Raw genomic sequence first — 25,988 nt, forward strand, 5'->3', positions numbered from 1 at the left:
CAAATAGAGGAAGAGGGATGATGCTTTGGCGGTGACCAGTCACCTAGCTCCTCATCCAATAAAGCATGCAACTCGACGGGTGCGGGTTTTGAATATGTCGGTCATGCAATCGCCTCTGCCCTGGCCAGCACAGATGATTCCGCCATACTACTTCGTATCCACACAACTCTATCTGCACCAGCAGCCCCCGCCCAACATCACCACCGACCATTGCATGCCATACTTCATTAACTTAGTAGGGATTAAAATTTCAAGGAGTCCCTATCGCCGACACTTGGCCATTCTTAGACATTGGCTTCAACGCCTGTCGCAGTCTAGGATCTGTGTCCAGGAAACTTCTCCAAGAACTAAGGTTCGAACTCTGGGACCTACGACACGAAGACAACTACGATGGGATTGCGACAGGAACGCTGGCTCTCACTGGAAACTAAGGGGACGCGCAAGCTACCCAGGTTCGGGCCACCGTGCTGGTGTAATACCCTACTCCTGCCTGTGTTTAATTGCATTGTAATGGAGAGCTTGTGGCTCGAGGTACACGTCAGGTGGGTAGAATGGCTCGATCCGCTTACATGGAGGCGGCCCAACCCCTTTTGTAGTGCCTTGGTCCTCTTCCCCAAAAATATGAGTGAGAAAGGGTGGCCACCAGGCGGAAATTCAAAGGGGGACTTGAGACCAGGCTTATCCTCACTAAAGGCAGTCTATGCCTGATAAAGTAGTCTTCATGACATGGTGGTGGGTTCGGCGATGACCTCTGCCCTAGCGTGCCAATCTGCCTTGATCTTCTTTCACCAAAGAGGAAATGCTTTCGGACTTTCTTTGGGGGAGACAAGCGCCGCTGCTCCCTTATCACCAGCACAGAAACTGGGCTTGGTCACGCCTCGCTGTCCTTGTCCTGACAGCAGGACGTCATCCAAGTGACGGGCGTGGAGCCCCGCGGCTGGCGTCGTACGACCTGCCTCGTGCGGCGGCCTCGCGCTGGGAGCCTCGCGAGGCAGCCGAGTGCTTGGTGGCCTCGGCACGGCTCTGCCTGGTGGCAAGGGGGCCTCGTGGGGCCAGCCCCTTGCAAGGCGGCTCCCTGCAGAGCGGCCGAATCAAGGCCACCTATCATGGGCCAGCTCAAGTGTCGCCCGCTAGGCCAGAGGCATATGGGCCATGGTACCCTAGTTCCCACTAGGCCGACAGTAGCCCCCGGGCCCGCGGCATGCACATTCCGCCCGTTGGGGGGAAGCGACGTGGTGCCCATCGAGCTACCGGGCCCAGAGGCGATGCGTGGCGGCTTCTATGGGGCGTGACGCCCCCACTCCCCACGACACCTCGGTAAACACTGTCCTGGGGATAAAGCCTGCCCATGCTGCAGGCACATCATTTCCCTCTGTACCCATATCGCCCTTCGCCTTGCGTGCGAACAACTTCCTTGTTCCTCTTTCTCTAACTCCCAACCTCGTCCACTTCCATGCCCCGGGAAAGAAGGGGAAGAAGAAAGCTGCCGAGCCGGGGCCGTGGCCCATGCTGCTGAACCCGCGATTCTCAATGAGGAGGGCCTAGACAAGGTGCGGCCGATGACGGTCGGCGTCCACAACAGGAAAGGGGCGACGAAGATCTGGCCAGCGGCGCGCCCCGCGGCTCAGCGAGGGGGCATGACCTTTCCGTTCTTCCTCCACTCCATCTTCGCCGGGTTGGTGCCTCCCTTCTCCGATTTCTTTGACGCTGTGCTCAGGCATTATTAGGACCATGCACTGTGCATCTAGCCGAGCTTGGTCCTGCCACTCTCCGTCTTTGCCTACCTCTGCGAGGCCTTTCTAGCGTGATGCCGTCTGTGGCTTTCCTCCGGAAATTCTTCCGCCTCCGGCTGATGGTGACAGACTAGTTCTTAGGCCGCGTGTCATTCCAGATGGCCACGGGCATGCGGGCGCACATCATCGACATGTAGATTCCTAAGGAGGTTGAAGGCTTCAGAGAGCGCTGGATCTACTTGGATAGTCACCAGTACAGCCCCCTTCTCGAAATCCCGGAGGTGCCAGCGGTGCAGAACTCCGGGTGGGAGCACACCGACCCGACCGACGCCGCGCTGGAGCCAGTCATGGTGAGGATGCAGGTGATGCAAGCTGGCGGGCTCACAGTGAGCATGGTTGTTAAGGAGTTCGTGCGTAAGCGTATTGCTCCCCTCTAGAGGCGTGCACGCCCAGTATGGACCCACTCTAGCCAGGGCTACTGATGGGGAGCATCCCACCATCATCCCCATGGACTCTACTACAACTCATCAAGCAGCATGTGGACCTATGACAAGAGCTCAAGCACACGCCATGAAAATAAGGTGAACTCACTCCTACTTGAGATTGGTATGGATATGAATGGAACTTGGATGGTACCTCACCAAAATATGCTATGTGTCATTAGGTATGAAGACGAACGCCACCTAGCAGCTAAGGGACAACCCATGGGCATAGGAGAAGGACCCCAAGACCACAAGGAAGAAGAAGGCATCCAACAGGAGCAAAACAACACCTCCACAGCGACCCCGTGCGCACGGGCCCTCCAGACCATGTGCACATGGGCCACCCAGAATGCTTCTATAACCAAGACGCGCACCCCCGTGCAGACGGCCTCCAGACCCCATGCGCACGGGCCCTCGCCGTTGTAGCACCACATGCGCACGGGCATGTACCATGTACACTGGACGCCCATGCCCACGGGCCTCACTTACCCCGTGCGCACGTGACTCCCGGGCTTCAGCTGTGGAAGCCCTGTCTTGACTCCCAAGTCATCCCATTCCTCCCTTAGGATATATATTTCAGGTCTAAGACATTTGTTAGGGTCAGCAAAGTATATGTGAGACATTCATAGAGCTTTGCTCCTTCTACCACTCCTCTTGGAGATCAAGACCTCTTGTGAGAGGATCCCAAGTGGATATCAAGACCTTCTCTTCGAGAAGACTATCATCAAGACCTCACCTCCTTAGGAGTGGTAAGAACCTTACCTTTGTGCTTGTTTGCTTGGATTGTTCTTGTATTCTTGTGGATCTCAACTATGATATTCCAGTGGATGTGTGATTGGGGTTTGTTTCAGTGAATTGCCTCTTTGTGCTCTTGTGTTCATCCCTTCCCCCCTCCAAGTGTGAAAAGATCTCCACTTAGGGTTCCACCATACAACATCTTGGTATCATGAGCCATGGTTGATTCACATCTCGGAGTCCCTACCCCTATATTCTAGCCTAATTTTGTTGTTTTTTGTCCCCATTCGAAAATCCCCACAAAAATATCCCTAAATATTTTCATGCAGTTTGTTGGATCTTGTGAGATTTTGTTGATTTGGTCCACGAATTTCGTGTTTGACAAGTGGATCTACCCCTTACCACCATCCGCATCCACCCCACCACCAATTTTGGCCAATTTTTGGTGATCCTCCACGGATCAGGCTGCGTTCTTGTGCAGCCAGAGCACCCCCCTGCGCACAGGCACAACTTCCCCGTGCGCATGAACCATCCAGTATAGCTTGTCCATAGCCCCTTTTGCCTCTTTCTCCATCTTAGCACCACCATTTGACTTCCGTATTTCATCCCTTTGGTGTTTGAGATTTTGGGTTGAGGTTCACCGTATCCTAAGGTGTTTCGGCTACTTAGGGACGGTTCGACTTCGACATCACCGCCACTCATCATCGGCCCGGTCTCGACATCGACAGCAACCACTTCATTTCATACTAACCATAAGCAAGGACGGTAACCTGGATGACATCTTGTACTCATACCTTGCCATTACATTCGATAGCCTCGAGCCATTTTGCATCACTTACCCATCGAGACTAGCGAGTTGAGTATTGTCGGGCCACGCTATTTGTGCAACTTTAGTGATACGTCTCTCCCATGCATATCATACTTGTTGTCTCATATTTCTGGCTCGAATATCAAGCATTGTGGCATAGTCAAAAAAAGGAAGAAGATTTTACGCAAAAGAAGAGAAACAAAGAGCTTGTACGGGATAGCATTGACCCATTTTGCATAGTTCCATCATCTTGGTCAATACATACATAAGCATACTTGGGATTGTAGATGGCCCGTTTCTCTCATAGGTTGGTGCACAAGCGCATCTAGCCCATTTGAGAAATTGAGCTAGTGTGTCTGTAGTATCCCTACAACAAGAGCATCTTCCGTGGTTACACATTTTGAGCTCACTCCTTGGTTTTGCGGATCCATTTATCTTTCGTGTGTGTGTTTCTAGTGATATCCCTGGGTTTGATCTATTTGTCTTACTTGCAATTTGTGCATCTCTTCAACATTATCAATATCTTGGCTAACAATTGCTTGAATTTTGTGCCACTCATCCTAACCAGGCAACTCCATAAGCCATTACTTGTAGGTGTGAGAAAAGAAAACCTAGTACCATTCTCCTATTATAGCATTCAGTTGAGTGATACTCGATACATCCTCAATCTTCGGAAAAGGTAACTTTGGTATTGTTCTCTCATTTTCCTACTCACCGCCACTTGGTTATGATGGATATGCCAAGGGACTACATCACCAAAAATCACCGCCACTCTTCGAGGATCAAGATGATGAATGCGACTACATCACCAAAAGTCACTTCTTCATCGCCCAATGAGCCCTCCATCAAGAAAGTGAATCTTTGGGTGACCGCATAGAGCAACTCCCCTCCGACCTATGCCAATCGGAAGCAAGAAACCGGGATTACCTCGATGCTAAGCTCACCACACAAATGGAAGAATTCCGCAACATGATCATGAGCCGCACATCTTCCACCACCTCTTCGTCAAGACTACACCACTCAATCGCCACTCTTTGGCCTACTCTTCTTCTGGTGCAAGTCCTCCTCGAGCTTGTTCTCCTCCACGCACCGACACTCAAGATCGCCAATCTCAAGAAAATCCATTCCATGGCATTGCTTTGCAAGACCGAGTCTAAGCACATGAAAGAGTGAGACACCAAGAACAAGACGTTGTGGACCAAGAGCAACCTCCAGAACCGTAACGTCAAGCACCTCAAGACGGTGATGCGATTCGACAAGAAACAAAAACGCCACGATGAACACGCCCTCAAAGCGCAACATGCACTCCACGAGGCCACTAGAGCCGTCGCCGATGCAACCGCCAAGTGCGTGAAAAAGAAGAAGCACTTCTCCAAGAATGACAATATGAAGCCACTCGCCATGAGGAGCTAAAAGAGAGAAGGAACCGGGCACACATGGCTCGTCCTAATCGGTAAGTCCATCAAGAGGAGCGTGAAATTGAAGACCTTCTTCCACGCCAAGTCCGACATCACCATTGTCCACATGATGAAGAACAACGCTATGGCAAGCTCAAGTTCACCATGCCTAAGTTCTCCAGAAACAACGACCCCGAGGAGTATCTCTCATGGTCATTGAGGGTCGACAAGATATTCTATCTTCACAGTTACGAAGAGGAGAGGAAAATCGCCATGGCCTCCCTCGAGTTTCAAGACCACATCCTCATTTGGTGGGAACAAGTGATCGAGCGACACCGACAGAGAGGCTAACCACCCATCATGACTTGGACACAGATGAAGGATTTCATGAGAGCTCGCTTCGTGCCTACATACTACACTCGCGATCTTTTTAAGAAGTTGCAACTCGAATACTACCAAGAAATGGAGATTGCCATGATACAGGCCAATGTCAAGGAAGATGACGAGCAAACTATGGCACTCGTCTTGAACGGACTCAATCACCCAATAAACAAGATTACCGACTTCCAACCTTACTCCAACCTCCTCGAGCTAGTTCACCAAGCAACCAAGGCCGAGCGACAAGTACAAGATGATTCCAAATATGCCAGGTACTCTACCAAGACATACGGCTCTACACTCAAGCTTCCACAACTACGACACCTCCTACCTCGACTAGAGCATCTCCATGCAACGGCGACAAGTCAAGTTACAAGAAACTTCGACATCTTCAAGTCGTCCTCCTACTACAAGCAACTTGAAGTCAAGAGCTTCATCATCATCTACTCCAACGGATGAGACCGTCAAGACAATTTCCATCATATGCTTCACATGTCAAGGCAAAGGCCAAAAGAAATTTGATTCGAATGCCCCCCTCATTGCATCATGATCGCCAAGGACGACGGCACCTATGACTCGATGAGTGAAGAAGAAATGGAAGCCCTTGAGCAAGTGGCCATGCACCTGCTCGTGAATGAAGATGAAGATGACCAAGTCTTTTGTGGCAATGATTCGAGCCCCGCTCTCATTGTCTCCAAGGTCTTACGCTTCAACACCAACAAGACAAAGACCAACGTTGCCACATCTTCCACACCAAAGCGGGCATCAATGGACGTTCCGCGAAGGTCATCATCGACAGAGGAAGTTGCCACAATTTGGCAAGTGAAGAGCTATGCTCCAAGCTACAATTGGTCAAAATGAAGCATCCTCGCCCCAACAAGGTCCAATGGCTTAGTGACTCCGGTACCATTCAGGTGGAGCACACCGTACAAGTTTCCTTAAAGATCGGCACATATGAAGACACCTTGGAGTGCGATGTGGTTCCTATGTCCGTGTGCCATCTCCTCTTAGGAAGACCTTGGCAATTCAACCGTGGCGTCATTCACAATGGGTGAACCAACAACTATAGCTTCAAGATGAAGGGAAAGGAGTACGTGCTACGACCTATGTCGCCAAGTCAAGTGATCGCCGACAAACAAGCATCCACCCATCATGGAGAGAATAGTGACAGAGTGAACCACCAAAGCAAGAGTGAGCGCCACAAACCAAAAATGAGTGCCTCCACGATGAGCCACAAGAAAAACTTAGTGCTTTTAGCTACAAAAAGAGACATGATAGAAGTGTCTGAGAACCCATCTAGTGTCACACACTATGTACTAGTGTGCAAGACGAAGTAGCAAGGACTGACACCTCTAATCATCTACCTCTAGTGTTGTCTAATCTTCTGCAGGAAATTGCGGACGTATTTCCCGATGAGCTACCTCCGTGTCTTCCTCCTCTACGTGGCATCAAGCACCGCATCGACCTCATCCTCGGTGTACCCCTACTGAATAAGGTTGCATACCGCGTCAACCCCGTAGAAACTAAGGAGATACAAAGGCAAGTAAAACACCTCTTTGACAATGGACATATACGTGAAAGCTTGAGCCCGTGTGCCATTCCAGTTATTCTTGTGCCTAGGAAAGATGGTAGTTTTCGCATGAGTTCTGACTATCGTCCCATGAATGCTATCACCGTTCTCTACAGGCATCCCATTCCACGCATTGACGAGATGCTAGATGATCTTAGCGGCGCCACCATTTTCTCAAAAGTTGATCTTAAAAGTGGCTATTACCAAATTCACATATAACAAGGTGATGAGTGGAAAAAAAGATTTTAAAACTAAATTTGGCTTGTACGAGTGGTTATTTATGCCTATGGGTTTATCGGACGCCCCCGACACTTTCATGTGTGTGATGCACTATGTTCTTCAAAAATACAGTGGCATATGTGTTGTGGTCTACTTTAACGATATCCTTGTGTTTAGCGAATCGTTATCATGTCACCCATCTTAGGGACGTTTTGCAAGTTCTTAGAAACGAGCGTATTTATGCTAACATGGAGAAATGGATTTTTGGTGTTGACAAGCTTGTTTTCTTGGGCTTTGTTGTGTCTTCTAAGGGTGTTCATGTTGATGAGTCTAAAACTGAAGCAATTAAAACTTGGTCACAACCCACAAATTTCCAACAAATGCGTAGTTTCCTTGGTCCCGCCGACTTCTACCGTCACTTTGTTAAGGACTTTAGCACCATTGCATCACCATTGCATGCCTTGAGTAAGAAGAATGCACCCTTTGTTTGGGGACCCTCTCAATCTACCGCATTTGACGAGCTTAATTCTTTGCTTACACATGCTCCAATTCTTGCATTGCCTAATTTTGACAGAACTTTTGAGGTCCATTGTGATGCTAGTGGAAATGGTATTGGTGGAGTTTTGATGCAAGAAAAGCGGCCCATTGCATATTTTTGCGAAGAACTTTCCGGTGCCCAACTTAACTATCCCATATATGACAAAGAATTATATGCTTTAGTGTGAGTATTGCATGTTTTGGAGCATTATCTTCGCCCACATGAATTTGTCATACATACTGATCATGAGACGCTTAAATACCTTCAAGGTCAAACAAAGTTGAAAAAATGTCATGCTAAATGGAGTGAATTTATTAAATATTTTCCTTATGTGATCAAGTACGTTAAGGGTAAAGAGAATGTTGTGGTGGATGCTCTTCCCCGCAAGTGCATGTTAGTTACTCACCTTGAATTGAATGTTATCGGCTTTGAGCATGTGAAAGATCTATATGCACATGATCCTTCGTTTGCGATTCCTTATGCCAAATGTCTTGCTAACACTTGTTGGGAGTATTACCTTAAGGACGATTATCTTATGCGCGCTAACAAACTTTGTGTACCCGAATCTTCTCTTCGTTTGTTACTTCTGCAAGAGGCTCACGACGGCGGACTTATGGGACATTTCAGGCATGACAAGACCTTTGCCACACTCTCCTTCAAGTACTTTTGGCCAAAGATGTTTTGTGATGTTGCACGCTTCACCAATCGGTGCTCTACATGCCGCAAAGCTAAGTCAAAAGCTCAATCTCATGGTTTAAATATGCCCCTTCCCGTTCCGTATCAACTATGGGAAGATATTGGCATGGATTTTGTGCTTGGATTACCTAGGACTCAAAATGGAAGGGATTCAATATTTGTTGTTGTGGGCCGATTCTCTAAAATGGCACATTTCATCCCATGCAATAAGATAGACGATGCTTCACATGTTCCAAATCTCTTTTGTAGGGAAATCCTGAGGTTACACGGAGTGCCAAGGACGATTGTGTCGGACCGCGATGTCAACTTCCTAAGCTACTTTTGGAACATACTATGCGCCAAGCTCGGCATCAAGCTACTATTCTCGACAGCCTATCATCCCCAAACTGATCGACAAACGGAAGTAACCAACCAGACGCTATCTACTCTCCTACGCGTGTTGATCAAGAAGAACATCAAGGAGTGTGCGCAATGCTTACCCATTGCTGAGTACGCCTACAATCACGCAAGACACTCTACTAGCGACAGGTCCCCCTTCGAGGTTGTCTACTCGTCAACCTTTTCTCTCCCTTGGACATCCTTCCTTTACCACTCCAAGAATGCGCAAATATGGACGCAAGTGCAAGAGCATGTTATCTCAAGAAGATGCATGAAGATACAAGGTCTACGTTTGAGCGTCAAGTACACCGCCTCGCCACCAAGCTCAATATCAACAAGACTCCCATGGTGTTCAAACCGGCGATCTAGTATGGCTACACCCTCGCAAGGACCGCTTCCCCAACGAGTGCAAGTCCAAGCTACTACCGCGAGCCGATGGACCTTTCAAAGTGCTAGTCTGTTACATTGACAACGCCTACGAGATCGACATCCCACGGGACAAGTACAATGTAAGTGACATCTTCAATGTCAAGGACTTGGCACCCTGCCATGGTGATGAAGATCACGATCCAAGGACGGATCTCTCCCAAGGAGGAAGATGATGCAGAGCATCCCTCCATCATCCCCATGGACTCTAGTACAACTCATCAAGCACCACGTGGACCTATGACAAGAGCTTGATAACGCGCCATTGAAACCGAGGTGAACTTAATCCTACTTGAGTTCGATATGGATATGAATGGAACTTGGAGGCTACCTCACCAAAACATGCTATGTGTCATTACATACGAAGACGAACGCCACCTCGCAGCGAAGGGACATCCCATTGGCATAGGAGAAGGGCCCCAAGACCACAAGGAAGAAGGCATCCAACAAGAGCAAAACAACACCTCCCAGGCGACCTCGTGCACACGACTCTTCCAGACCCCGTGCCCACGGGCCACCCAGAAGGCTTCTGTAACCGAGATGTGCACCCCATGCGCACGACCTCCAGAGCCGATGCGGACTAGCCCTCACCACTGTAGCAACCGGTGCGCACGGGACCCCCGTGCGCACGGGCCTCGCACGGGCCTCACTTATCCCGTGCGCGCGGGCCTCCCAGGCTTCGGTCGTGGACGCCCTGTCTTGCCTCCCAAGTCGTTCCCTTCCTCCCTTTAGCTATATATTTTGGGTCTAAGACATTTGTTAGGGTTAGCAAAGTATATATGAGACATTGATAGAGCTTTGCTCCTTCTACCACTCCTCTTGGAGATCAAGACCTCTTAGGAGAGGATCCCAAGTGGATATCAATACTTCCTCTTCGAGAAGACTATCATCAAGACCTCACCTCCTTAGGAGTGGGAAGAACCTTACCTTTATGCTTGTTTCCTTGGATTTTCCTTGTATTCTTGTGGATCTCAACTATGCTATTCTAGTGGATGTGTGATTGGGTTATGTTTGAGCGAAATGCCTCTTTGTGTTCCTGTGTTCATCCCTTTCCCCCCTCCAAGTGTGAAAATATCTCCACATAGGGTTCCACCCTACAATAGCGACACCATGTGGCTGAGCGCCGATAGCCATGCCCTAGAGGTGGTGGAGGGGCTGGCAAGAGTTCTCCTTGCAGCGAGAACGCCGTTCCCGCCGCCAGAGGCGGGCCCGATCTATTGCTTTAGAAACTGGGAGGACGCGTGAGCCGACATGCCGTGGTTCGATCAGTGGGGGCTGGTGCCAGCGGGTCATGAGGGATCCCGTGACAATCCGATCCAAGTGATGAGGCTTCCCGGCGGCAACAACTTCACAGGTGCAATAGCCGCAGCGATGCCCGAAGCGAGGCGAGAGAACCCTCGCTGACAGCTGGGGCCTGCAGCGGCGGCGGTAGCGATGTTGGGGGGGTCAGGGTCGGGCCCCTACGGTCCGCGCCTCCGGAGGAGGAGGCCATTGGCGTGGGAAGCCCCATGCCTGGTAGGGCAATCCAGCCCACTAAAGCCTTAGGTGGGAGCCTAGGCGGGCGTCCCGGAGGGGCCTCGGGAGGAGGCCCCAGCGAGCCTCGAGGAAGTAGCAGCAGCCGACCAGGAGGAAAGCTAAGGAAGAGGCGGTGTGTCCCTAGAGACGAGTAAGTCTCCTTACCTTGCACGCTCTTTGCGTCAACCACTTCGTCTTGCTTGGCTTGGCCTAACCCCTTGTTTTGTAGAAGGGGCTCCCTGTCGAAGAAGAAGGAGGGAACCTGGGACGAGGACGCCGCAGGGACGACCGGGGCCCAACGGGAGCTGGGGCGGTCGACACAGCAGCACCCCCGCCGTACCCCGCGGAGCATGGCAAAGTCCTCGAGGAGGAACCTGCAGACTCCGCCCAGCCGCCCGAGGAAGTCATTCCTCCTGCTAGAGGAGGGGTGCCTCCTGAAGAGGTCCGCGCCGGGGTGGAGGTAGGCACCGGCGCGGCGGCCACCACATGCCCTGAACGGCCAAACGGTCAGCAGGTGCAGAAGTTTGGGTGGGGTCAAGGTGGATCTTGGCCGCCCAAAGGGGAACGAGGCCCCCTCCGGCAGAGACCTGGATGGGTCTAACGACGCAATATCCCCCGGGCCCTCAGAGCCATCGAGGGTGGAGGTGGAAGGACCGGACGCACCCTCGGCCTTGGTCCCGGTGAGCCACAACGTCTTGCTACGGAGCGGGAGTCTGTGCCACGCCCAGTCGGCCCTCTGCTCTCTGGAGTCTGACCTCATCACCTATGAAGAGAGCCTCCGCCTGGAGCGGGAGCGCCTCGCGGGAGGCTGGCGGCGACTAGACGTGGTCGTCAACTGGGCAGCCGCCAAGCCGAGGCAACAAGGAGGGAAAGTGAGGAGGCCACTCGTAAGACCCAGGATCTCCTTGACAGGGCGATCCGGGACACGGAAGAGGCTGCCTGGCGCCTTGAGGAAGCGACGTCAGTAGAGGAGGCCTCCGCATAACGTGCAACGGCTCGTGAGGCTCAACTCACTCCCTGCAAGGCGGCGGTCGCCCGGCGCAAGAGTAGGGAGGCGGCCCTCGAGCTGGACATGGAGGTCCGGGAGCGTGAGCTTCTGCGGACCATCATCGAGTAGGAGAGGGAGTGAGAGCAGCTAGTTGGAGAACCTGTACCGCACCATGGTGGCCAACGAGGCCTCCTACAAGGAACGCCTCGCGAAAGCGAACACCACGCTCGAAGAGAAGGCTGCGAAGTACAAATTGGAGATCGACAAGTAGGCCCAGGATGAGGTCACGCGGAAGGCCAAGGCCCTTGCTGATAGCTATTCCAATAACCTGGAGAAGCAGGAGGACGAAAAGGACGAAGAGGCGGGGTGCCGAAATTGCAAAGCTCAAGCGGCAGCTCGTGGTGTCGGAGACCAAGAGGCGGAGGGTGGCGGGGCACCACGCCACGACCCGCCAGGAGTTGGAAGACCTCCTGGCTCAGGTGAGCGAGGTTAGTGATGAGGCACGGAGGGTCCGCGACAAGAGTGCGTGGAGGCGCAGGGAGCAACTCCAATGCTCCAAGATGTTCCGCGAGCTCAACGAGCGCGCCTGCAGCGCCGTGGCCACTTTTTCGGTCGAGGGGGTGGAGTACCCTTTGGAAATCGACGACACCAGCTACTTGGCCTTCTTCACAAGGCTCGTGGAGCGGCTGGAGGTGACCTCCGCCTGGTGGGTGAGATTTGCAACGTTGAGTGCCGCGACCTTCTGCTCCAGGTGTCGACCCGCGTCTTCAGCAATCTGCTGCGCGTCGATGATGATTTCGAATTTGACCGGGTGCTATCTCCCATCATCGAGGAGCTTTGAGGCGAGCTCGCGAGGGTGATGGAGGACCATGTGGTGAGTCTACTGGAGCAGTCTGCACCTGTCAGAGAAGGGTCTGGCGAAGATGACAACACTGTCGTCAATGAAGCTGACAGTGGCTCTGTCGCCTGATCCCCCCCCCACTCTCGTTCCTGCCATAGAGTAGATGCGGCCCCGTGTGGGCGTGAAGACATTTGCACGACAATTCTGCTCTAAGTACTCGATGCTTAATGTGTGTTTTTATTTTCCTGTGAAGGCCTTTACTTCCCTTTTTACATTGCCTTCATGCCCTGTGTTGCTGGGACACAGCCCCCAAGGCGGCTACAACCATCGCTGGTATGCCGAGAGCGTGCGCTCAGCAAGGCCAGAGGGTGTAGGACTCTTAGGTCTGGTAGGTGTCCCTAAGGCGCGATGCTCAGGGTCCCCCCCTTGATGCACAAGCGGCTCATGTCAGGGAAGTCAGGATGCCATGAGAGAGACAAACGAGAGGGAGATAACCCCAGGGATGCTTTAGACTTAGCTCCTTTGAGGCATGCAACTTGGAGCGAGTCCCCAGTATGGCGGTGCTCATGAGGTGTAGCCCCTTGTGAAGCCTTCTTCCCGCAGGGCACCACTCGCGAGGCCTCCCGAAGGGGGCTCCTGAGGACTTCGATATCCTGCACTAGGGGAATATCCAAGTTTTCACAAGTAGTGCAGCAGGGCGCGCTCGCCTCTAGGTGTTACACGAGGAGACAGAAGCACCAAGGACCTGGTGAGCTGACGTACATGCAAGTAGGCCCGTGAGCCAGATCTCTGTCGCTTGGATTTTGAAGTGTTGCTAGGACTGACCCGAGCACATACACCGTGCCCAGCCCCCGCTTGTGTGACATACACGGGGGAGATTACGAGCGCGCGCCCCTACCGAGGTACACTCAGCTGCAAGCACGCAGGATTATGAAGGAAATAGGCTTTACTGATGCATGAAGGAGGTTCGTTACATAACAGGAAGATACATGCTGTCGTGTTCGACACGGGTCAGCTTGAGGATCTGACGGCCGAGGGGCCCTCAAGTAAGTAGGTTGCCAGTGCTGATCATGGGGCTTCCATGAGAGTGGGAAGGAGCTCCCGCGTGTCGATGGCAGCACTGGTAGAGTGAGCTCTGGAGCGTGTACAACTCCATGTCACTCATATCCGTAGGGGCACGGACAGAACTTAAGGTGATGGTGGGTGTTCCATGTGTAATGTACTAGAACACCCTCCTTCGTCAGGGAGTCGGTGTTAACCATTGCGATGCGGGGCTCCAGGCTCATGCGCATCAGCCTCGTGAAGGTGGCTGCGGCACCCTTCAGGTCAAAAGGCATACGCATGAGCCAAGACGAGCCCGCGATCTAGTGGATCCATGGAGGAGGGAAGGGACTCGCGGGGCCATCCTGGTTGAGGGCGACAAAGTCGACGCACATGCGCTCACTACTGCGTAGCTTGGTGAAGGGGGTGGGGCTAATGGTCCACTCAGGGAGGTTAGCTTCATAGGTGATTCCAGCCTCCAAGAGCTTGTTCACCTCCTGGGTGACGATTTCATGCTTCTCGAGCACATAATACCTTTACTTGTGCTTCACGGGCCGCATGCTTTGGCACGCGACTGAGTGGTTCTAGGCCACCTTCCTCGGTAGACTGGGCATGGCTGATGCTGTCCAAGCCAACGCATGCGGGCTTGCCCAGAGGAAGGTGACGAGCGCGCCTTCCTATTTGGGGGAAGGCCCTCCGCTGGCTGCGAGGGAGGGGGCTGCTTCGCCGCCATCTAGCGATACCTTCTTGGACTCGGCCCGCTCCTGAGAGAGCAGGGGCTTCTTCTTCACGGGCGCCTCCGTCAAGGCCCGGGCACGTCCTCATCGGCCCAGTACGCGGTGGAGGCGGCCCTGTAGGCGTGCTCGAGGGTGTGCATCGCGTCCTTCTCGTCACAGCGGATGGTGAGGGTAGCACTGCAGCCAGGCATCTTGACGAGGCCGTAGGCATGGTGGGTCATGGCATGAATTTGGAGAGCGCCGCGTAGCCCAAGATGGCATTGTAGGGCAGGCTGATGTGAGCCACATCCATACGATAGTTCTTGCGGTGTGCCGTAGGTGACGGGAAGGCGCACCTGCCCCAAGGGGACAGTGGAGCCATCGATGACGCCTGAGAAGGGACTGGTGGGCATCAGGCGCTCGTAGGGCACTTGGAGCGTCTCGACGGTCTTCACAGAGATTTGTTGAGTCCCGCACCACCATCACTGAGCATCTTGGTGACGACCACATTACTGATGGTACGCGCACACAACAGGGGAACGGCCCCCACAGCCTTCGTCCACTTGGGGTGGTCGCTGGCATGGAAGGCGATGGGGAACTCAGACCACTTGACGCGGCTAGCGGACTCGAGCGCCGGGAGGGCCACGTTCACTTCCCGAGAGAACTTGTTGAAGTGGCGGTTGGACGGGGGGCCTGGGCTCCGCCGTGGATGCAGGACACCCTGTGGGGCTCTTGCTAACAGCCAGCATTCTCAGCGGGAGGGCAGTCATTGGCGCGTGGTGGGGCGGTGTTGGCTTGCGGGTCAACCTAGCACAGCTGGTTCTGCCAGCCTTGACAACTGTTGTTGCCGGCGCTGTTGTTGTTACTGTTGTCGCCCCAGCCACCACCTCCGTTGCCTCCACCACGGACCTTGCCGCGCTCCTTGCGGCTACCGCGGTACTCGGTGCGGCCCTCACGAAGCAGCTTGAGCTCATGGCAGTCTCAGTGTTGTGGGAGTTCATGTTGTGGTAGGTGCAAAAAGGACGGTCTTCCTTCTTGGCCTCGCCGCGGTCGTAGCCGCTCTTGTATTCCGGCTCCGTCGTGAGCACAACAGGGCCCTTGCGCTGGGCGTCCTTGCCCTTCGTCGTGCCAGGCTCATCATTAGGGTCATTGTGGAGGAAAAGGTGCCCTTCTTTGTCCTTTGCATAACGGTCGGCGAGGACGAACAACTCTGTTGCGGAGTCGAGCTCGTCCCTGATGGAGAGCTTCTCGCACATCTTCACATCCGTGACACTGTTGGTGAGGAAGAGACGATCGTGACGTCGGAAGCCTTTAGGATCCTATTGAGCACCTGGCTGAGGCACTGGATGAACGTGCGCAGGGGTTCGCCTAGGCACTGCCACACAGCCGCGGGTCATTGAGCATGAGGGGGCGGTTGCTCATGCCCGTGAAGTTGGTGACAAACTGCTTGCACAAGTCCTCCCACGAAGAGATGGACGCCTCAGGGAGGTTCATGAGCCACGAGTGTGCGGCGTTCTTGAGGGCCATGGGGAACCAGTTCGCTATGAACCGATCATCCCCCTTCACGGCATGGAGGGTGATGGTGTAAAGCAGCAGAAACCCAATGGGGCAGGTGCTGCCGTCGTAGTAGGGAGGGAGGTTTGGCCTGAACTTGTCCAACCACACCACATGGCGCAACTCGGGGGCGAGGGCCAGGTAGCCCCCGGTGGTGACGACACCTCCATCGAGGGTCACGCGGTTTTGGCGCTTAGCCATGGAAACGTCATGGAGGACGCGGTTCTGGCGGTTGTGCGCCTTCTCGAGGATCACACGCACCTCCGGAGGCGCGCGGCGAATGATCTGGCAGCTGTCACCGTCACCGGCCGACGCGAACGACCTGTGAGACAGCTCCGGAGTGCACGCCGCAGGACGCCTCTCGATCGCATCACGGGGCAGGGGAGGAGGAGGAGGCACGTCACACCCAGCCGGTTGTTGAGGGATGATGCAGCAGGCAAGGAGCGGGAGGGCGCCTGGCCATCACACGCGGCATTGACGAGCTCGGTGATGCGCCCGAGCCAGGTGTCATAGCCGTCCTCGATGGGGCGATAGCGCAGCAGCTCATGTGCCATGAGCAGCACAGCGTGTGTAGTGAGAGGGTTGTGATGCGCGAGCGAGGAGGCGATGGCAGAGCGGCCACACACCTTCTTGTTCACCGACGGGTGGACGGAGAAAGCAACTCGCTCCCCAACAGGCCTAGTGGCGGCGTGAGGGTGCCGCCCAGGGGCACCTCGGGCAGTGGGCACCGCATGGACCATGGCGGCAGCTCGGTGAGAGACACGCTCCTGACGAGCGGCGGCTTCGTCCATGTTGGCGTTGACGTCGAGGTCGAAATTGCGAAGACGGCAAGTCCCCCTACCTGGCACACCAAATATCCGAGTCTAGGATCTGTGTCCAAGAAACTTCTCCAAGAACTAAGGTTCGTACTTTGGGAGGCTTTGCTTGGCGACCTATGACACGACGACAACTATGGAGGGATTACGACAGGCACACTGGCTCTCACCAAACACGAAGGGGACGAGCGAGCACCCAGGTCCGGGCCACCGTGCTGGTGTAATACCCTACTCCTACCTGTGTTGAATTGCTCTGTAATGGAGAGCTTGTGGCTCGAGGTACACGAGAGGTGGGGAGAATAGCTCAATCCCCTTACATGGAGGTGGCCCTGCCCCTTTTGTAGTACCTTGGTATGAGCGGGAAAGGTTGGCCATAGGGCGGAAATTCAAAGGGGGGTAGGAGCCTAGGCTTATCCTAACTAAAGCCGGTCTCCGCCTGATAAAGTAGTCTTCATGACACACTGGTGGGCTCGGCAATGACTTCTCCCTGGCATGCCGATCCGCCCTAATCTTCTTTCTGCTTTGGGACTTGCTTTGGAGGAGACAGGCACCACTGCTCCCTTATAACCAGAATCGAAACTGGGCTTGGTCACGCCCCGCCGTCCTTGTCCTGACAGCGGGACGTCATCCACATGATGGGTGTAGAGCCCCGCGACTGGCATCGTACGACCTGCCTCGTGAGGGGAGCCTCGCGAGGCAGCCGAGTGCTTGGTGGTGTCTGTAGGGCTCTGCCTGGCGGCAAGGGAGCCTCGCTAGGCCAGCCCCTCGCGAGGCGCCTCCCTGCGGACCGGTCGAAGCAAGGCTGCGTGCCATGGGACGGCCCAAGTGTCGTCCAGTGGGCCAAGCACAGATGATCCATGGTACCCTAGTTCCCACTGGGCCAACAACGCCCATTGGTGCCTCATCTTTGTTTGCGTGAATGTCTCAGGCGAGCTAGACGATGGATGATGAGGAGTCGATCGTGAATATGGTCCACGATTGCAGCAGCTATGAAAATGAAGAAGTGGATGATTTCTAGATGGAGGTGGACACCCAGCTGACGCACACTCAGATGTTGGACGACCAGTGATCACAGGTCCAACCATCACAGACCTAGCCAACACAAACCCAACATCACAACAATGACCACCTAGAAGGTGATCTTGATGACATGTGGGCGGTGGGTGCAGATCCAAAGAAGAAAAAAGGAGAAATTTAAAAAATGAAGGAGGTTTAATGTTTGGTTGATGCATGGTTTCCCACAAGAATTGATCTAATCATGGCTCAGAGCAAAAGGGAACTACCTTTTGGAAAATAGTGCACGGTTGGTTCGATGATCACAAGCATTTTGATCTATATCAACGACGATGTTCCGTGAGCGTAACTCGAAGTCACCACTAATCAATGGTACAACATTCAAGAGGCCACATGCAAGTATTGTGGCTATTACGAACGATTGCAAGTCTGATGGCTAAGTGGTGCGACATTCCAAGAGAACATAAGTTTTTTTGCTCTGTTTGTTAGGCATTTGGTCTGATATGCTCTAGGTGTAGTCATTTGGCCAAATACGTAACTAGATCATGCCTTTTCTTTATATCCTGGTTGTGCACTCCCATTGTTCTTAAATGCAGAGAGAAGCACTTCATATTCATTCATTGTTGGATTAAGTTGAATGTGCACCACAAGTGGCTCAATGTCATGGCCAAATCCATTAAGACCGCTCCCATGTCCAGTGTAGGTGAAGATAGTGAACCAACAAAATGCCTTTGCTCCAGCCAAAAGGATGGCTAGGAACCGAGGGAGAAATTCAGAGGAGTAGAAGGTCAAGTGGGAAGGTGCAACCACCAATATGATGTAGAGCTTTGAGGAAATCCTAGCGAAAAATAGGAGTGCATCAAGTGCAATGACATGAAGGGGAGAAAGAACGACAAGAGTTTTTACATGTTCATCATGGTGCAACATATATTGATCAATCTCAAAGAAAAGAAGGTTGAGCTCCTGGATGATTTGGAGGACACCAAGGTGTTAGTATGAGATATCTGACTTGTATCCCGATGCGCTGAACATCGTGCGAGCCTACCATGCTAGGATGTTGAAGTGCTTGATGGCCGATTTGGAGGACTCAGCTGGTGAGAAGGAGACACACACACAGTGAGGAATTTGGCACAACAACTAGTTTGGGAGGCAAAAAATGTGTTTTTTTGCACGGACAGCCGGACTAGCAACTTTTCGTCCCGGCTACAAACTTTATGAAATCCAACATCCAATGCATTTTAGTTGTTATTGCATATGTTTGCACTTCATATAAATTTCTATTGATCTACATATGTAGGACAAATGGAGGAGGTTAGATCTGGAGTGGACATTTGATGTATAGGGTTGAAGGACCGGCTTTTCTAGCGCCGAAAGTGTCCGTAGAAGTTTAAGTTGTCAGTTTTGATGTGCGACCTAGGAGATGCCCTTGTGTGACCCTACCTCATCCTAATATTGGGCAACTATGTAAGGAAATTTGATAGTAGTGATCGACCTACATGTCGTATTCTAGACAGGCCAGCTAAAGGAATTTACACAAAATATTATTTCTAAGACCTAATTTTATCGGTATCTACGATTATTTGCGGTTTCTCCATGACTCAGTTTTGCTCCTAGTAGGCTCTGCCACTGCCCGACATCATATAAAAGGACCAAAATTCATGTTCACGAGGACTTAAACTCATTTTTTAATGATGAGACAACACATCCACTCCTTCAAGTGCTCAACCAAAACAAGAATCCGGTTCATGATCACAAAGACTTGAACTAGAGTTGTTCTTTAAACTACCCTTAATAAGAATAATAAGAAAAAGTATGGCGTCGTAGGCATCCGGGCATGCAAGCACACACAACCTCTCATTGTTTAACATGCAGACATAGATTTTTTTTAGGGAAAGAGTTTTATTTTTGAAAACTAACGGTCTATGAAGGGAAAGAACAACAATAAACAATACGACCACCGGAGTGTAAATATGGAACTCCACATGTTCGGTCTATATGGGACGCTTTTGCAAGAATTACACTATTAATATGTAAGGCTTTGTGATACAAAATTACAATAATAAATAAGTAGTTTGGAATTCTAATTTAATGGAATCCATTATGTGCCACATAAAGTACATATTAATAGAGCAGTTGGTGGCCAATAATTTGTCCTAAGGGGACCAAATATGCAGAGCAAAATAACACAGTGAGTACTTAAATATGAAGTTTTCATACAAAAATTCCAAATTCTAGATGCAACCACTTGCACATGATGAGCATTGGATAGTGTTAATATTGCACATAAAATGCACAATTAATGATTGAGAATAATCATTTAACATGCCTAGTATGAAAGAAGCATTACCTGGTTAAAGGGAACACTAATGAAGATAGACATTAAACCAATCAAGAGTAGGAATAACATCCATCGCCCTGTTGGAAAGTTATCAACAATATCTCTCGGATCTGACTCTTCACCAAGTGACTTTGCCACAACAGAGGTCATTGATACGATGTACAAGGCACATCCACCTAGAAGAAGGAAAAAAAGCAGATCGTCACTACAATCTGCAACCGAACATGATTTGTTTCGGGAGTCTTTGAGTGGCTTAATAGTACTATACATGCTCGAGAATTAATACCCATGTAAACATACAATAGAAAAGCTCAGTCCGGTTACCGAATTTGCAATCCTACTTTGTTGTATATATCCAAAAAATGCAACCAATGTTTTCTGTTGGATATTACAGGGGTGTATGACTTTGGATGACCGCAGTTAGAATACAAGTATATGCAGATAAATTTACAAATGAAAAAAAACAAAATCTAGTTTGACCCATTTACCAATGTTGTAGCATGGCGAGGTCCCTATAGCCCCCCCCAATGACCCACCCACCCATGTTACCCATTTTGTGCCCCCTTCTAAAACATATGCCTCCATCTAGCTAGTTGGTGCTTTAGCTACCGAATTAGCAAAGCTTAGCTATAATCCTCTAGCTTCTATGCACTACCTCCAACCTCATAGCACACACAGTTGTGCCAGTTTAGCAATAGGCCACATAGAATAATTGATGATCTAAACAAAATAAAATAATATTATCGTTAGCTTAGAAATGATTCATCAAATGAAGAATAGGACAATGCTCTCCACTAAAGGAGCTGCCATATTTTCATAGGCCTTCCCTTAATTATGTTTTTAATCATCATGTACTTTTGCATGCATGAAAACATTCTACAAAATGGCAGTCTAGTTATGGTCGACTAAGCTACTACACACAAAGGCATAACACATGTTAGTGGTGATAAATAAACCACTAGTGAGTACCTAACCCATGAATGGACGCACATCCCAGAATCAACCGCCTTGCACTACTTCCTACTTGCACCAATACGCACTAGGGGTCCTTGTCAGCACAAGATCACGAATACAGGTGGTGCATGTACACATCAATGTCATAACATTTGTAAACCTGACAGAGGTGTTGACCTTGAAAAAGTAGCAGATGACACAATGGCCATCCTAGAGGCGATGAATAAGCACAAACTCAACCTCATCACATGGCCTGGGCAGTTTCCAGGATGTGTCATGCTCCCATACCTTGAGCAGGCAGCGACGTGGTGGAGGAGAGTCGGAACTAGGCAAAATTTGGGATTTGGTACTGTTAGAGCGCCTCAATAGGAGGAGGTAGGAGTGGTGGAGAGCTTGGGTTAAAGACACCAGATTTAGTCCTCAATGAGCATGAGGATGTCAGATCATGTTTTAGCTGAATACTGCCATAGCCCCTCAATAGCACTCTCCTTCATGTAACACTTGTTAATGCATAGTATCACCGGTGAAGGTTCTTGGGAAGCGATATATTAGATGGAGAAGGGAGACTTGGTAAAGAGAATAAGGTGGCGTCGACCATTGGTTAGGAGAAAATGAATGAGGGGAGGGGGCAATGGGTGGAATTACTTTTCAGAGGGTTTTATATGGGAGTTCGTCTAAGTCTAGTGGGCTTTTCTCTAGTGGGCTAGCTTATTGCCGCTCACATACCAAGCCCTTCACTACTGTACATCACACTAGTAACGAGAAAAATTGGGCCTACCAGTACCAACATGTTAGAGTTTGATATATCACTAGTCACGGACAAGAAATTAGGTCCATTAGTTATAAGTTATTGGTGAAAACTCAATGATGTGTAGAAGTCATCATCGGGGACAGAATTATCTGCATGTTATGGTTGTTGGTACCATTGATAGGTCATATATTCCAATCACTAAATCAGGGAAGGGTGTTTTTGCTGATGGTGGTGCATTACTTGCAGGAGATGAAAGTAAGATATAATCTATTCTATAATATTTTTCTCTTCTCTATGTGAAATTGATTGTAGGTAAAACTATCTTATCAACTATCGTACAATCACATATATTAAACTCCGGAGTCACCCCTATCATATCATGTACAACGTTACACTAGCAAGGACCACAAAGTCTACACATTCGCGTCCTATTAATTTGTTGACTTCTAAGCATATTTTAGAAATAACCTCTTGCCAATGATGTGGTATCCTCTGCCTGGAAAACCTCATCTAACAATCTCACAGAAACAACCATTGTTGATCGCCTCGTGACTCCCTTCCTAACACACATATATGTGTCATCTTTATTCATTGCATTACACTAGCAACCAGCCCCAAGCTATGAATCGATACGTATGCAAGAGCAGCAAATTATATTTTCCCAAACCATGATCTAGTTTTTAACTCAAGTAGCCATGATCCTGCGACAATACTATTATCGTATGTTTGAAAAAACAAATAAATTTCTAAGAATGTTAGAAGTGAGAAAGATATAAGTTGCTTTCAATACCCAACCACCTACGCGGTTGTATTAGTCTAGTTTTTGCCAATACATCGAAAATTGTGCTCAATGGACTCTAAATATAACATTCTGTTTCGAAAAAAAAATATTTTTAATGGAGACCATCTCTCCCTGCCACCCTCACTCATATCCTTTAATTCTCTCCATCGTCTTTATAAGCTCACAACTAACATCTTCACATAGCTCTGCTAGAATTGGAATCTTGATTATGCTAATAATGCCACAATCGACTTTATGTTTATTTGATGATACTGTTACAACCTTAAGCAAATCATGTATAACTTTGACCTTGTGTCTCGTCTCACCAAAAACAATCCAAAGATCTCCATTTGTTTGGTCGGATGCCAATATGTCAACTTCCATAGTGTCCTGGTAGAATTTCAACTATAAAGTTTTAATTTCCTAAGAAGGTACATTGGCCTATATCTCTTCCTACAAAGGCTGCAAATAATTGTTGTGGAAACAAATCGTGCCTGACCACGCAATTTTTTCCATCTTACTTTGAAAGATGAGTCTCGTCATGTCAGTGTTAAGTTCCAACATAGTCTATTTCCGCATAACCCTCGAGGTGAATAAATGTCCTTTTTAATGATTATAATAAAAGAAGCAGATGCTTAATTTGGTCATGGTGTCACAACTTCTTTAGCGATGAATGCAAGGTCAGTTGGGCAAAAAACCTTGGTGGTATTTTAATCCCCTACCACTCGCAAAAAATCCTCTACCTCGAGAAATCTTTCCCATCTGATGGTTTGGTATGAATAGTCCTCGTCGCACAAGTCCTGGCTAAGTTTGGAAAATTGTATTGATGAGTCCAATTATCAGCTCGACTTCAACCCTCATGACTATTTGCGGTGGAGCAAATCCATTTTTTCCATTCCACCGAGCTAGACATTTCCAACCCTAAAGTCTTTATGCCCTCCCATAGTTTCTACTTTTCAAATTCGAGTTGCAAAAGAAAACAACTAGTATTGCAAGATGGATCTTGGATGCAACACTTAAAGCCCCAACTATTTTGGCTGAGCACATTTTGCAACTTGATACAGAAAAATGAGCATGACACCTTTCATTTTCTATCAACACAATGGGTTTATTCTACAGGATCAACCTACGAGGCCTGCTTTTTCGGGCAGCCCTACCATTTGCAAATTCTTTTGTCGGTGGAAATGACACCTATGGGATCACTGGAATCCCTACTACGGTTGGCGGGGCGCGGGGTTGTGAGAAGAGCAGGTCTAACAGGAAGCATACGAATCATTTACCCAGGTTCGGGCCGCGAGGATGCGTAATACTCTAGTCCTGCTTTGGTGGATGTATTAAGTGTTCTTGTGTTCTTGAGCTAGCTACGGGGTGTAACTTGCCCAAAAGAGCCGAATCCCCCTCCAGTATGCCACGGGCCTCCTTTTATAGTCGAAAGGGGCTGCCACAGTGGCACAGGAGGTGGAAAGGTCTACAGTGTTGCGAGCTTATCGCCCGTATTACAGGACAAGACGCATTTAATGCATCGCTTAGGTGTCCCTTAGCTTTATCGGGGTCGGGAACGAGGCCCGTCCCGTCCGTAGCCGCCTCGCCTTGCTTCGACACGCGCCCAGGCCTGCGATGCGTGCGGCACCATGTAGGCAGGCAGGCAGGCAGGCAGCTGAGGTGGCGCGGTGGCAGGGCCTTCACGAAGATTTGCATGGCACCGCGCAGGTGCTTGCTGAGTTGGCGTAGAGGCCGCCCGTCGCCACGCAGGTGCCTGCCCAGCTGGTTGAGCTAGCAGCTACTTGGGGACGGCGATGGAGTCTTGGCTGGTGCTGGCCTGGCAGTGGCCATGCTGACGCCCTCGGCAAGGGTCTTGCCGGGGACCCGGCAAGGGTCTTTCTGCGGCGTTGCAGTCGTCCCCTGCAAGGCGCTTGCCGGGGGTCTTGTGGATTCCCTCGGCTGGGATCCCGCCGAGGGTCGCCATCTTCTGGTCCTCATCTGATCTCACATGTTTAGGATCTTGACGAAGATCTGCATGCCACCTCAGAGGCGCCTCCCGAGCCCTGGGGTCCAACGTAGTTGGTTGGGTAGGAACCCATGGGCTCAAGGGTGGCTCACTCTACTGGTGTTGGGCAAGTCGCCCCGGCAAGGCTCTTGCCGGGGCCGCAGAGGCCGCCCCGGCAAGGGTCCTGCCGGGGGAGTCCACCTTGCCCCCTTTGCTATTTGTGTTTCTGGTCTTGGCGTTATCTCAGTTGTCTTGTGCTCCGGCTTCTCTCCAGCTCCCCTCCTTTGCCCTGCTGAGTGTGGTCGTAGCGCGCACGTGGCTCTGACTGCCCGTGCACAAGTAAAGGGGTCAAAAGGAGAGCCCCTACTTTTGTACACCGACATCTTTGCTTGCTAGGATCCTCAAAACAGCCTTGGGATGGGTAATAAGATAGCAATCAGCTGATTGCCCTACAAACCTTTATGCATATCAAAGATGACCACTAATACAACTAGCTAGGCATGTCGTGTCCAAGTGCAAATACTCGAAGAACATCTTAATGTCCATAGTTTTCCTGAAAGGGAATGGTGACCTCTTTTTTTGCCCCTAGGTATCTCTATTCATCATCACTGAATTAAGAAGCAACTTCACAAGCCACCCTGTAATTTCCTGTGGAGGCCTTCTACCCCTTATGATTCTCTTTTGCTTCAAAATTTAGTTTTTTGACTACATTCTTGCTTGTGTCAAATATTAAGGAAGAAGAAGAGGCATGGCTCATCACGGGACAAAGTAGTCTGTGCAAAAAGTTCGCATAGGCTATCTCGCTTACAACGATATATACACCACATTACTTCCAGCGCCCACGTATGGGCCAACCGAGCAAGGGCGCATGCGAGGATCGGTTTGACATTCGAGCTTGGGATTTCCTCCTCATTTTTTCAACTATTTTATTGGTCGGTTCTTGTTGGCCTTAATGTGTCTGTTTTCTCCATTTTTTTATTTTTCTTCTTACATTTTTAGTTTTTCTAGTTTGAGAATATATGAGCACTTTTTAAAATGGGAGAGTTTTTTAAAGACATGATTTTTTAAATACAAAAACATTTTTATTTAAAATGCGTAAGCACTTAAAAAAATTATATGGACATATTTGAAAATGTGCGAACATATTTAAATGAAAGAAATCATTTGAAGTGCATGATGAGTAACATTAATACGCCATGAACATATTTGAATACACGATAAACAAATTTTAAATACCCAATGTCTAGTGGTTTAATGTGTGTTTTTTTCAAATACATGATGAGCATTTTTCCAAAATATAATGAACATCTCAAAATCTAAGATTAATATTTTA

General features: G+C 50.2%; 1 protein-coding gene across 1 annotated transcript in view; it reads right to left on the bottom strand.

Moving 5' to 3' along the window:
• Positions 1-25,988, bottom strand: part of LOC109781349 (probable metal-nicotianamine transporter YSL3) — a 101,733-nt gene that overhangs the window by 66,006 nt on the left and 9,739 nt on the right. The window contains exon 2 of the mRNA XM_073505654.1: positions 20,192-20,358. Coding sequence (XP_073361755.1) covers positions 20,192-20,358 — 167 coding nt within the window. The remainder of the gene's footprint in view (positions 1-20,191; positions 20,359-25,988) is intronic.

Source organism: Aegilops tauschii, chromosome 1 (genome assembly GCF_002575655.3).
Source record: "Aegilops tauschii subsp. strangulata cultivar AL8/78 chromosome 1, Aet v6.0, whole genome shotgun sequence".
Classification (NCBI taxonomy): Eukaryota; Viridiplantae; Streptophyta; class Magnoliopsida; order Poales; family Poaceae; genus Aegilops; species Aegilops tauschii.